General features: G+C 36.6%; 1 protein-coding gene across 1 annotated transcript in view; it reads right to left on the bottom strand.

Moving 5' to 3' along the window:
- LAMA2 (laminin subunit alpha 2) overlaps positions 1 to 14,363 on the bottom strand; it is a 698,138-nt gene that overhangs the window by 286,512 nt on the left and 397,263 nt on the right. The window contains exons 16-17 of the mRNA XM_062187263.1: positions 7,535 to 7,648; positions 2,884 to 3,011 (exon numbers count right to left, since the gene is read on the bottom strand). Coding sequence (XP_062043247.1) covers positions 2,884 to 3,011; positions 7,535 to 7,648 — 242 coding nt within the window. The remainder of the gene's footprint in view (positions 1 to 2,883; positions 3,012 to 7,534; positions 7,649 to 14,363) is intronic.

The raw sequence follows: 14,363 nt of genomic DNA, 5'->3' as shown, positions 1-14,363 counted from the left end.
ACTTGATGCTATAAGTATTATTACGATATTGCCTTTATTTCACAAAATCCAGATAATAATTATGCCAAACTGGAAGATATAACTTAGGAATCATGATTGGGCTTTGGGATCCCATTGCCTTTGGCACTGAAGGATGGGGCGTAATCCTTGCTTAGTTTCAAAAGCAACACAGAATCTATTATCAAAGCAGAAGGAGAGCAAATATACAAACAAAGATGGCTCATGAATGTATCTAATCGCCCAAGCTAAACTTTCTCCAGAACACCTTCTCTTCATTTATGGTGATGTCAGTGCAACTTGCGATTATCTCCACAGAGTCTACATACTCAAGCAGTTGTGTTTGCAAAATATATTGGGATGGGAATCACATGGTTCCCTGAACAGCCAGCTCTGACGGACTGATAGCTGTACTAACGCCAGAGAAATTTCAACTGAGAAGGAAACGTGACTGAGCAGGTGTAATCCTTCTGCTTTCCCCCAGTACAAGTGACTGTTGAACAATGCGTTTCATGTCTATATGGATGGCTTGTAGAATGCCTTTCAGCCACAATGAATGAGTAGGGCTTCCACTGTGAGGTGCAACTGTTTACATGTATGCCAGTGAGCAAGTTCTGTATTATATTATGGCCAAAATAGGGCTGAGGATCCATTAATTATGAATTAAATTTACTTATTCTTCTCTATTCATTATTTTCCTGTAGGTTTCTCCCTTGCCTACTTCCTGTTACCTGGCAGCCTTGGCTGCTAAAGGATCTGCACTTTTGTGCTTATCCAGACTCACATCCTAAGCTCTGGAAACGTTTCACTTACTATTTTCTCAGGACCTTGTAATACAACTTGATTTACCTGGAGGATTAACTGTTTTTTAGTGTTCTTACTTAAAATTCAGCATGCATATTTTTAAATGACATTCATAGTGGAGATCGCAGAGGATGGGAAAGCCTATGGATGTGAAAGCCAATATTCAAATCTAATAATACGGCTTTATGACTCTGGACAAGTTGCTTAACAACAGCCCACTGTGTGGAATCAGTGTTCTAGGTGTTTTACATATTTCAGTTCTGTAATTCTCACCATTACTCCAAGAGAGGTCATACTTACCAAAGCCAACAATGAGAAGACTGAGGGAGAGTTTAACTAGCTTCCCCAAAGTCATATAGCTAGCCAATACAGAACTGAAGAGTGAAGCCAGAAATTCTGGCCCTGGAATTGGCACCAGAGCGTCATTTTCCTACTTGTACCTTCAACTATTAATCTATAAAATGAGGATAATAATATATATCTCATGTGGTTATTTTTCAAGGTAAAATGATACCAAAGATAGTGTTTGGCACAATACCTAGAATACAAAAATATTTCACTAAATATTAGTTCTTTCTCTTTCCCAAACAATAACTAAGGTAGAAAATTCTAAAGAAAGAGGATTAGGCTGAATGGTAGGACACACAGTTCTAATGAGGACTTTTAAACTTATTGACATAATTATTCTCAAGTTTTAGTTTGTAGTATTCATGAAAACTACCAACATGGAACCATTTTAATTCAGATCACCTTAAGAATTCAGAAGATGAACTATTTGATGAAAATTTCACATTAAAAGACGTATTTGCCCAAGCTGCGGCTCACTAGGCTAATCCTCCGCCTTGCGGCGCCGGCACACCGGGTTCTAGTCCTGGTCGGGGCGCTGGATTCTGTCCCGGTTGCCCCTCTTCCAGGCCAGCTCTCTGCTGTGGCCAGGGAGTGCAGTGGAGGATGGCCCAAGTGCTTGGGCCTTGCACCCCATGGGAGACCAGGAGAAGCACCTGGCACGCCAGCCGCGGCGGCCATTGGAGGGTGAACCAACGGCAAAGGAAGACCTTTCTCTCTGTCTGTCTCTCTATCCATTCAAAATAAAAAATAAAAATATAAAAAATAAAAAAATAAAGACATATTTGATGTCACTTTAAAAATAATTCAAATTTTCTCTTTGTAAACATCATCACAGCATTTAGAATTAGTTGGAAAGCGTAGGATACTTACCAAGCACTTAATAAAGTTTACCAAAAATGAAATTCCTTTTATTAAAAATCAAGCTATTTAAAATTGTTTACTAGTAAAAATTATTGATTTTGACTTAACATTGTATGCTCCATTTTTTAAAAAAGTGGTTTTAGAGTCCATTTTCTTAGAGGGTTGCCTCAAGGAAATTCAAATTTTAGCAACTAAAATAGAGCATTTGACTAAAAGGTAAGGGAGCAGAGGAAGCTAAATTGCATTTTTATATCATTTTTTAAATGTCTATTCTAAGAAAGTATTGTTCTTGGTGAAAAACTTGAAAGAAAAAAATGAAGGATGATTAGCTAGAGAATTACATAAGTTGGAATTAATTTTCTTAGATCCAAACGGTTTACATAAAGATGGTAATGATCACCATTGTTCAATACTCATATAATCCATAGCTTAATATGTACCGTTTAAGCAATGACAAGATAAACTGTGTGTAACTGAGCGATAGTTTTCTAGCTTAAAGGTCAGTGAATTCAATACTTTCATTTTACCTCTTGAAAGATTTCTGATTTATGCAAGATTCACAAATTAATAATTTGAGACCAGGAATGAAAATGAACACATTCACATCAGCGGTTTCTTTCATTAAGATATGGTATTGATGATGATGATGATGTGTACACGTGCTTTCAAAAGAGAAGTCAGTTCTATAGAATTGGTATAAAAATTCTATCTACATAGTTCTATCTACATAGAGTTCTATCTACATAGTATATCACCATAACTAGAGTCAAACTATTAAAAATCTTAGGAACAAACAGCTATAGCTTACAGTATCTTCCCACGAAATCCATGCACAGACACCGAACTCCTTAGTGCAGTAAGTTTGCTACTCACTTGTTGGAGGGGATGTTGAGTGGACAGGCACAGGGCTGACAGTCCTCAGAGGTTCCTTTGGTAGGATCACCGTAGAAACCAGGAAGACATTTATCACAGTATGGGCCACCCGTGTGATCCTTGCAATTCTGAGAAAGAGAAGCACATCAGACTTTGTTGTTTTGGTTTCAAGCAGTAACGTGTCGCCGAAAAACAGGTCCGCAAAGTCATTAGTCTGTTTCCCCACAAGGAAGAGCAATTTTTCCACATTAAGTGGTCAATTTTACAGCAGGGAAATAGCACCAAATGCTAATTTAATTTCTAGCTTATAAACTGCATACAAGTTTCAGTATATGCATATTCACAGAGATGAGTGCAATTCATTATCCATGTTTTCATCATTCAAATATAATTCTCTTTTTTCTGTAGTTTTAAAGTTTTTTTTTTTTAACCTAAGGATAGAGATATGAGTGTGTGGTGGTCAAAGAGTCCTAATAACATATATTTCATGGATATTGTTGCTGATTCTAGGTAAAGTCAGTTGTTCAGTTTAAAATTGGCAATTTAATGAGAACTGTAGCTAATCATACAAGTCCTCTGGGACTATGCCCTCTTGGCTTAGATGTTAATTTTGACCTTATTGGAGTCTGATGATTTGAACAATATCTTCCTCTATTACATTTGTTAGGAGATTGCTTGACTCATAATTAAACCCTGAGAAAATTGAAAAAATTCGAAACATACAGCAATATATAATGAAATCACAAGGCACATCATTTTTCCAGACATTTTTAAAAAGAGTGAAACCGCATTTTCCTGCTTATTAGTAACTTTCAGACTCATTTTTCTCAAAAATAAAAATAACTTATGTCTTGGTTTCTTCTTGAACTAATACATTTCTCAAGTCAGGCTGTGTTCATAAAACTCATCAAGATTGGTACAAAAATGAAAAATTCAGTAAACAGAGCAGCGAAATTATCTTCAAAGCTTCCAGTAGCACAATTTGATGAATTTTTATAATGGTTTGGCATCATTTAGGTGTAACTCTAATCTCCAATAAACTACCATAAAATACACCCAGTTCTTATTAAAATCATGGATACTCTATTGCTAAGAGTTTTAATTTAATAAATACATACAGTTATAATTTACTCACACTGAAAATTCAACAGACCTCATGCATTAAAAACCTCTATTTTTATGATCAATCACAGAGTTTGTGAAGAAAATCATTAAAATATAAATTAACTTTAAACAGAGAGTAAAAATGCATTAATCTGGATGACCACAGGAATGGTCTGACAGAAATCAATGAAAATTCTAAAGTATAATTTATTTCAATATATTTTAAAATAAGTCAAATTTCAATTATATCAGGCAAGCAGATTAACAGAAACCAAGTAAATATTCATTTTTAACACAGCTTATTATGGTGGCAGGAAGGCAGATTTATTTACCTAGGGGAAGTTATCAAAGTTGTAACTTAATCCTTTAAATTCTTGAACCTCTCATTTCCTTTCTATGAAATAAGGGAGCTAATTCAATGATTTCTGAGATTTTCAAGACCTTAAAACCCACTCCAGTTTCATCAACTGTAATTGAATAGGTGGTTGTATTGAAACTGATGATATTGAAAATATTTTTCTTTAAATTTTCTCTCAAATTTATTTAGCCAAAACTAAAAATATAGCATAAAGATTAACTTTACTATTAGCAGCTGTCCAAATAATATCACACAGGATGCACATAAAATGTAAATCAATTTGAAGAAAACTTTCCCCTTTGATTGGATCTTCATCTATTTCCTTTTGGTTTCCAAGTTTGGCTAAACTTAGCTATTACCAATGAATTGACTGTTTTTTTGAAAAATTCTTTGCATATCCTTGTAAGTAAAATTACATCGCCAGACACTTGTGGGTTTTTAAAAATAAGATCCTAAAATTGATCCCACCTTAACCAAGTTGAAAATTTGGTTTCTAAAACTCCAAGGAAAATATTGCATAACTTAAGACTCTGTATTTCTTCAACTACTAATTTAAAAAAGAACTAACATCAAGAAGATTTTCATTCTTCTTAATGCTGTGTTTCCTTAAATGGATATAAAATATAGATAATACAAAAAATTTTATAACTGAAACTATAAAACACCATTGGATGACCAATATAATGGGAATCAAAACTGAAAAAGATGAAAATTCCAGTCCACTGGGTGGTTATTTTGACAAGTGTCCTGCTATGAAGGTGCTTCCAAATGGTTTTTCACAGTCACAGATCATAAGAATGATAGGAAGGAGAGAGCACACAATCTTCCTATGTGGCTTTGAATGTTTTCTGAGTCAGTTCCTATGCATGTTGAATTAAAACGACCTTTGATACAGGCCTGCATGACAGCAGAGGTCTGAGTTTTGCTCTGATGTCTGCAATGGATTTCAGTTGATTGATAATTTTATCTCAAAGCTAAACTAAGCTGAAAAACACTTTATCTGTAATTTTTATAAATTATCTGTTTAGTGGGCAGAAAAAAGAAACCATGAAAAATAAAAATAAGCTAAAACACAAGGTCAATTGAACAGTAAAATGTCAATGAGGCTGGTGTCATGGCACAGCTGGTTAAGGCACAGGTTTTGACATTGGCACCTCATATCAAAGATCTGGTCCAACTCCCAGCTATTCTCCTGGTAATGTGCCTTGGAAGGCAGCCGAAGATGGCCCAGGTGCTTAGGCCTTTTACCTCCAGATATGGAGGTACTGATTCTTGGTTTTTGCCTGGCATATTCCTGGCTGTTGTGGGCATCTGGGGAGTGAACCGCCAGAGAGATTGTAGGTCTCCTCCCCTGCCCCCCTTTCCCTCCCCTCTCCTCCTCTCCTTCTCCCCTCCCCCTCTCCTCCTCTCCCCCTTCCCCTTTCCCCTCTTCTCCCCCCTCCCCTTTCCTCCCCTCCCCTCCACCCCACTCCCAGGCTCTCACTTTCTTACTTTCCCTCTTCCCCTCCCATTTTCCTGTTTTCTAGTGCTCTGCCTTTTAAACATACACCTTTAAAGAAAGAATGCCCTTGATGTGCAGCATTCAAATATCTTTTTCTTTGTGGGTTATATTAGAATGAATCTGCTCAAAGGGGGATACCAGTACTTAGTTATCAATACCACTTCAGAGGAAGGGCCCTTGAAAGCATCCTTTGTGATCACATTGGTACCAGCTACCTTTCCTAACCCAGAGCGCACACATTCTGCTTCTTTCATCAGGATGCTCTGGTACTTGAAGGTGGATGCATACAAACTTGTCCATGAAAACAGTCTCAATAAACTAAATTTTATTAATAGGAAACCTCAGATATCACAGCTCCCTCCCTCCTTTCTTGCAAAACAATGCTGAAGAGATTTTATACTAAGAAAATGGCTTGCACTCTTAGACAAATGACATCAACAAATGGACAAAGAGCATGCCTCAATTTTATTCTAATGAATTTTACTTGAAATACTACTACAGGAAACATTGGGAATTTGGCATGGTGATAGATTTATTTTTGTCTTTTTAGGATAAGTAAGGCAGTTTTGAGCTGAATATTTTCTATTAGATGTTAGTAGAGTGTTTTAGGGTAATTCAATATTTTTCCCATGGTATATTTTAAAAGGCCTGTGGTATAATTAAAATCACTTATTTTTTACTCATAAAAATGCCATTTGAAAAACCTACTGATCCACAAATTAAGGCTACCATACTTACATTGCAATGCAATTAAATAAAAACCTTATATAGAGAAAACAAAAACAGCATCAATAAACCTAAATGCCAAATTACATTGAAACAAAAGCCCTGAATTTTCATCTTGGATTTTCCCAGAAGCTTTTAAGCAGCAGAAAAAGGGGGAAAAATGAGCGAGAGAACATTAAGAATTACTGATGTCGGAGTCTGCCTTAAATTCTGCAGGGAAATGAGAGTATGATATCCTCCTAAATTGGCACAGTTTCAAATTGTGTTTCTGCAAGACTAATGAAATGAGAAGTGTTGTTTCAAGCTTCATGCCATGTCAGACAGTATAAAACTAACATGCCCTTGAGTTAATCAGAATGATCTATTCAGTATAATTCTCCCATCCAAAGTCTTCATTGCAGGATGGAAAATGCTTTACACTTTTTCTGGTTAAAAGTATAGATTAATTATAGAAGCAGAAACAGCTCTGATGAGTATTGATGTATTCTATATATTTATTATTTTATTATTTATTATTTTTTTAATCTGTGCAGGATATTTTGTATGAATTTAAATATCTTGTATGTATTTAAAAGCTAAAAATTCAAAAATATTCAATATGCTATCAAATTGAATTATGTCTATGATTAAGGTATAAATCCTTTCCTATTTTAGAAGTAGGGTTTACTTTTGGTAAATTTGTGGAAGAGAGTGAAACCACATATATTCATGGTAGAGACACATCTTAGTCACTAGTTCTGCTTTATGATGTATCCGATCCAAATTCAATTCTTAGATTAATATGAATAAACCTTTCCTAATACTTGCTGGGAAAATCCCTTATGAATGAGCACTTTCCACTTCCAACTCAACATGGTATAAGGCTTCAGTGATTGAAGTTCCAAAGGTAGCCACTGCATTGCAGGTCTGTAGAACTGATTTTAGCCTTGCTGATCAAAATCCCCAAAGGCAGAAGCACTTACCAGGCATTCTGCTGTGATGTCGTCGCAGGATTCTGCATGGCCAAAGCACTGACATGGTTCGCAGATACCACCGAAAAGAGTGCCATTAACTCTTCTGTGCCTAGGCCAACAAGACTGAAAGAAAGATGAAGTTTCAGTAAGTGTGGGGGACTAAGCAAAAAGGTGCTTTTGTAATAATAGAGAATAAATCAGGCAGCAAACTTCGCAAGCCCATCAAGACATTTTCCATGCTGGTCAAAGCACTGCCATTATTGAAACACAGCTACAGGGCTACTCTTCATGACACTGGGGCTTTGTACTGACCTTACTGTTACTTGCAGGTATGAGATTAGAGGAAACATTAGCTTGGTGCCTTTTCTGAAATGGTAAAATAAAGCACAGATAAAAAGAATTGAAAGGTGACAATTTGAAAGTAAAAAGCACAGACAGGAAAATAAGAGGAAAAGTATGGGAAAAAAAAAAAAAAGCAGCAAACACAAAAGGACTCTTCAGAGAATCTCAGCCTAAGAAAACAGCCAATCTCATCCCAGGCAATGTTGATTCTTTGGAATGTGATCCTTTTCCCACATGCCCCGAAGTCCTTCACTTTCAGAAAATCTTTGCTGATCTGGAAGACAAGCAGTGCCCTACTCCTACACTTAACAACATGCACAGCTGATTGCCCTACATGTGTAATTCATGTATTTCATTCTGAATTCCCACCATACTGTTAGGCTTTCATAGATTTACAAAGAAAAAAGCTGATGATTTATTTACCATATATTCCCTTGATTATTTACAGTGCTATCCTACCATAACCTTGCTCCTCTTCATGTCTCTTCTTCAAAATGGGGAACATTTTATTACATATAAATAGAATGCTGATTACAGCAGGACACTTGAATGTTAGACGTCCTACATGGCTGTGCTGCCTATACTCCTAATTAAGTTTCCTTTCTGTGAGAATTACTACAGAATGGAAGGAATGCAAAAGAAATGTGGGACAAACATTGTTGCCATCGAGGAGCTTATGATAACTCTCAAATGATAATTTATATTTCTATATGATGGAATATAACATTTTATACAGTGAGAAGGCCATTTTTTCCAGTTGAAACAAGAGAGAAACCACTGAATAATAAAGTATACAGAATCTTGTTCTGTACTGTTGGAAATGTTCCTTCTCCCCAAGATGTGAGAACTTTTAAATGTGAACATCAATAATCAATGCATAATAATATGGCAATACTTCATATCTGAAAATAAACTTTCCTCTTAATTTGGGCTTTCAAAATAGAAGGAGTCAATGTTATTGGATCTTTATTTTATTTAAGGTAAACAAATTTCATGTATTTAACATATGCAGGTTTAGGAAAATGGTGATTCTTCCCACTCTCTTCTCCCTCTCCTCCAAGCTCCCATCCTTCCTCCTCCTTCATCTTATATTCCCCTTCTTGATTTTTACAAAGATCTATTTTGCTTAATTTATACTCAAAAGATTAAGCCTACACTAAATAAAGAGTTCAACAAACAATAAGATGACAAAAACACTTTCTCAACAGTAGAGACAAAGGCTATTATTAATCATCGGATCTCAAAATGTCCATTTCACTCCTGTACATTACATTTTTGGTACACTATTAATTACCACAGATCAGGGAAAAATATGGTATTTGTGCTTTGGGAACTGGCTTATTCCACTAAGTACAATGGTTTCCAGTTACATCTATTTTGTTGCAAATGACAGGATTCCATTCTTTTTTACAGCTGAGTAATATTCCACACCGTGTGTGTGTGTGTGTGTGTGTGTAATATGCCATAATTCCTTTATTCAGTCATCAGATGATGGACATCTGGATTGATTCCATATTTTAGCTATTGTGAATTGAGCTGCAATAAACATGGGGGTACAGATAACTCTTTCATATGCTGATTTCATTCCCCTTGGATAAATTCCCAGGAGTGGGATGGCTGAGTCATATGGTAGACCTACTTTTAGATTTCTGAGGTATCTCCAGACTATCTTCCACCATGGCTGTACTAGTTTACATTCCCACCAACAGGTTAGGGTACATTTTTCCTTACATCCTAGCTAGCATTTACTGTTTGTCGATTTCTGTTTGAAAGCCATTCTAACTGGGGTGAAGTGAAACCTCATTGTGGTTTTTATTTGCAATTCCCCGGTGGTTAGTGAAGAAGGAATCCATTTCTTATCTCTTCCCAATAATTTCTCCCCATTAAAGTGTTTTCCTCCCTAGATTATAGAGTGATTTCTTCTTTAAAATACACTCAGTGATGCTATGTAACAGGAAAGGGCAAAGGTTAAAGATGTTGAGAACAGGGAGAGTGCTGATATACTGTTTTCAAGGCATTTATCTGTGAGGTTTTCCTTAATGTGATTTTTTGAATCCTCCACAAATATACTACCTGTTCTGCATCTTCTTTCTTCAAACTCCTCAACCCTTTACCCCTTACTCCTAGCCACTGATTTTGCCTTGTTAGTCAAAGGCAAAAGTAAAGGCACCAGAAGCTGTTTTTCCTCTGCCAAGTCTAGAAGCCTACGTGTTGCTCTCCACACATCATTATAATCCTCCCCTCTGTAACAGTAGGGGTGGGACATACAGAATCCTTCCTCCTTTCAAAGGAGTATTATTCCACTTGACTCTGAATTTCAGTACCTGTTGTGTAACCAGTATCCCCTCTCTGTTTCTTTAGCAGTAACATCTTTTTTATTTTATTTATTTATTCATGAAATAGAGAAGGGGGAGGGAGGGATAAAGAGAGGATAGAAGGGTGTTTGTACACACACACACAGAGTGTGCACTTCTATCTGCTGATTCACTTCTCAAATGCCTGCAACAACTGGGGCTGGACCAGACTGAAGCCTAGAGCTAGGAACTTAATCCAAGTTTCCTACATGGATGGAAGCGACTCAACCATTTGAGATATCATCTGCTGTCTATATTCACTAATGGTAACACCTTATTAAGGTATTAATTTACATATGCAAAAATCCAGAACAAGCCAATCAACTCTTGGAAGTATAAATGACAGTGAAGCCTCTGCTACTGAAGAACTGAGAATTAACCAGACACCCTTCAGACCATTAGCTTTCTTTACTACAGCTTTCTTCTTTCTCCTTAAAATTTGTTCCTGGGATCTGTCATCGTGGTGAAGTTGGTTAAGCCAACCCCTGCAATGCTAGCATCCCGTGAGTTATGGTTGAAATCCCAGTGGCTTTATTTCCAATCCAGCTCTCCGCTAATGTGCATGGGAAAGCAGCAGAAGATGACCCAAGTGCTTGGGTCCTTGCCACCCTCATGGGAGACTTGGAAGAAGTTCTGGGCTCCTGGCTTTGTCCTGGCCCAGCCATAGCAGTTGCCACCAATTGGGGAGTGAACCAATGGATGGAAGACCTTTATCTCTCTGTGTCTGCGTCTGTCTGCTCTGTGTCTGTTTCTCCCTCTAACTCTGCCTTTCAAATAAACAATAAATTGCTAAAAAAATAAAACCTGTGGTCCTATAAAATTAGATTTGCTTTTCGAATTCATGACAATAATTATTAATATGTGAAAATGACACTACTTCATAGTTTATCAGCTCATCGCATTTTGCTTTTGTTCAATGACACTGAGAATTAAGAACATTGTTGTAACTGACAATTAATTGCCCAGATAAAACAATAACCCAGATATTCCAAAATGGAATGCAGACATTCATGGCATCTTAATCTCTAGACCAAATGCCTCCTCCTTTCTTTTCTGTTGGATTCACTATCAGTTCAAAAACATGATCTAACATCTTCATTAAAAAAAAATGACAAAATACCTGCTACACATCATGTGGCTTTTTCAATCACCTACCTGTTTTTCTTTTCAATAAAAATAATCTAAAAAATCTTTTCTTTCTTGCTTTTACACACCATTCTATTTTATTCTTTCTTGTGCCACCACCACTTGATTAAAAGTATTCCTATTTTCCTCATCAAATATTAGGTAGCCAAATCCAGTGGACAGTTCTATGATTGCATTTTATCTGCCCTCATGTCATGGTTTGTACTAGCTGGTTCATTCTCCCTCAAATGCCTTCCCTCCATTTCCATGACTTCACACTTCTCAATTGTCTATTCTCTGTTATCTCTTCCTTTTCAATCCTGCTTCACATTGTTAAGCATTCTGCAGGGGTTGGACATGGTTATTTGTAACTTTAAAAAAAAGGATTTATTTATGAATTTGAAAAGCAGAGTTCAGAGAGAGAGAGGGCTGGGGGAAGGAAGGAGGGAAGGAAGGAGGGAGGGAGGGAGGGAGGGAAGGAGGGAGGGAGGGAGGGGAAGAGACAGAGAGCCAAGTCTTCCATTTTGTGGTTCACTTCCCAAACGGCCCCAAAAGCCAGAGCTGGTCTGAAGCCAGAAGCCAGGGGCTTCCTCTGGTCCCCCAGAAGGGTGTGGGGGTCCAAGGGTTTGGGTCAGCTTCCACTGCTTTCTCATGTGCATCAGCAGATATACTGGATCACAAGTGGAGCAACGGAGACTTCAACTGGCACCTATATGAGATACCAGCACTATAAGTGGTAACTCTACCACGAGGCCACAGTGCTGGCCTCTATTTGTGACTTTTATAGTACATTCTTTCTTGGGTAATTTTGTTTGGCATTATATGATGTTTTTCAATACTTATCTCTAGAGCAGAAAGAAATGCTCATTCAAAGCTTGCATTGATATCGCCACTCCCCAGGATTCTCAATCCTAATATTTCTAAAGTGGACTGTTGAGTCCACCTGCTACTCAAATCTCCCTCACCTATTCTCCCAGAACTATAAATGACATTGCATCTAATCAATCAACTGTTCATGACAATAGTCTAAACCATTTTCTTTCTCTCATCTCCCTCACCTCTAGCACATACATATCCATAAGTTCTATTCCTTGTACTACCAAAATGTATATGTAATAGGTCCATATGTTTCCACATAGTGCCATTATCCTAACATAAACCATTATCACTGCTATGTACTCATAGTAACCATTCTACTTTCCACCATTCATTTCCTTCTCTAATGCATTCTTCACACTTTCACTATAATGACTTTTTCAAAACTATAACCCAGATCACAGCACTACCCTGATTAAAGACTTCTGATGAGTTTCCATGGCATTTCTATTGAAATTCCAAGATGTGATGTATGCAAAGCTCTGAAGTGCCTGCTCCTCCAATCATATCTTCTTGGCTTCCCGAATCTCAGCCATACTTGCCTTCTTGTAGGTTCCTTCCAATCTTTGTGACTTCCTCACCAACTCTTTTTTTAGAGAATCCCTTCCTATTCTTCAATACTCAGTTGATATCATCACCTCCAAAAAGCTCTTCCTAAGAAACTTAGATAATTAGTTCCCCTGATCCTTGTACATGTATTCTTTCTCCATCAAATCTTTCCACATACACTGTCAGTACCTTGAACATGGTACCCTGTTTTGTTGACCTAGGTTACTTCTTTCATAGCATTTTTTATGTTTATCTAAATTTACGTTCCAGCATATTGTCTAGCCCAACAAAACCATGGAATATTATTGAAGGCAGGGACTTTACTGTTCATCATATTATACTCCATGTCTATGGTTCCAACTATCTCTAAATACATGATCATCAAATATTTACAAGCTAAGTGAAAGTATGAAAACATCTAGAAGGTACCTCAAAAGGATTAGGAAAGTCATAAAATATTTGAAAGATTAATTGTGGGATAATTTATAAGAAGCCAAGTATATATTTTTTAAAAATTTTCAGATCAACATTGGGGTCTCAAATTAAGTAAAAGAGACCGATAATAATACAGCTGTATGATCTATCTTAGGTTCATGGTTCTAAAATAAGACATTGATTTATTTCGTTTTTAAGGGATCTCAGGATATTAGTGGTAAGAATACCAGAGTGACTGGCTTTATAAACTAGGCTCAATTAAAAAAAATAGAAATCTGGAAAGAGAAGGACTGAGTAATAGCAAATCTGGGAGTAGGGAGTTTTGATAAAGAGAAGGAGTTATTATTACAGAACAGAAGAAATGAAGAGGTCAGAAAGAAATTCGCTGTCTCTTGATTTGATTACATTCTTTAATGGACTTCAAAGTAACTTCATTTATCAAAAAATCACGGTATAAGAGATACAGTAACCTTTCATTACTCTCCCCTACTTTTTTGTTCTCTTTTCCAAACACACAGCATTTCTCTTGCTATCTATCTGTTGCTGTTACTCAGCATCCAATTCAAGATCTCTCTCCTCCACGATACTTTGCAAGACATCTCTCCCAGCTGGAATGTTCACCCCTTTAAGTGATAATTGTGCTTATGCTCTCCCCACTTGCTGATCCATTCACTACACAGTGCTGTGATCCAATTTTTCATAGTATTTGTTCTCTCTCCTTAAACAGATGGTTTAGTTCTTTAATGACAGGGATTATACTGAATAGTGATAAGTTATATGAATACGTTTATAGAATGTATCAAACATATGCATAATTTATCAAAACAATTTTGAAGAAAGGAAGGAATGAAAGCTATCATCAGTTAAATACTTCTAATATTCAGACAATGTTATATTCTATGGGCATTTGGGTCTTGCATAAAAGATGATGAAAAGGACTGGGAATGAGTAACGTGGGAATTAAAGGAAGAATAGAATGAAAGTATTATTATTCCAACTGAAATAGGAATTTAAAAGTTCAATGAGAGCTGGCTGGTTTAAAATCAAAACTGGAAGGCTCATAAATAAAAGCCTATGTTTCATCAAATATACATGGATTTTATGTGTAAAATCAGATTTGGGTTGACACAGCTAATTCATAAGCATGGTTGTTTTTC

The sequence above is a fragment of the Lepus europaeus genome, chromosome 3 (assembly GCF_033115175.1).
Source record: "Lepus europaeus isolate LE1 chromosome 3, mLepTim1.pri, whole genome shotgun sequence".
Classification (NCBI taxonomy): domain Eukaryota; kingdom Metazoa; phylum Chordata; class Mammalia; order Lagomorpha; family Leporidae; genus Lepus; species Lepus europaeus.
This window is presented reverse-complemented; position numbering and strand designations above follow the sequence as displayed.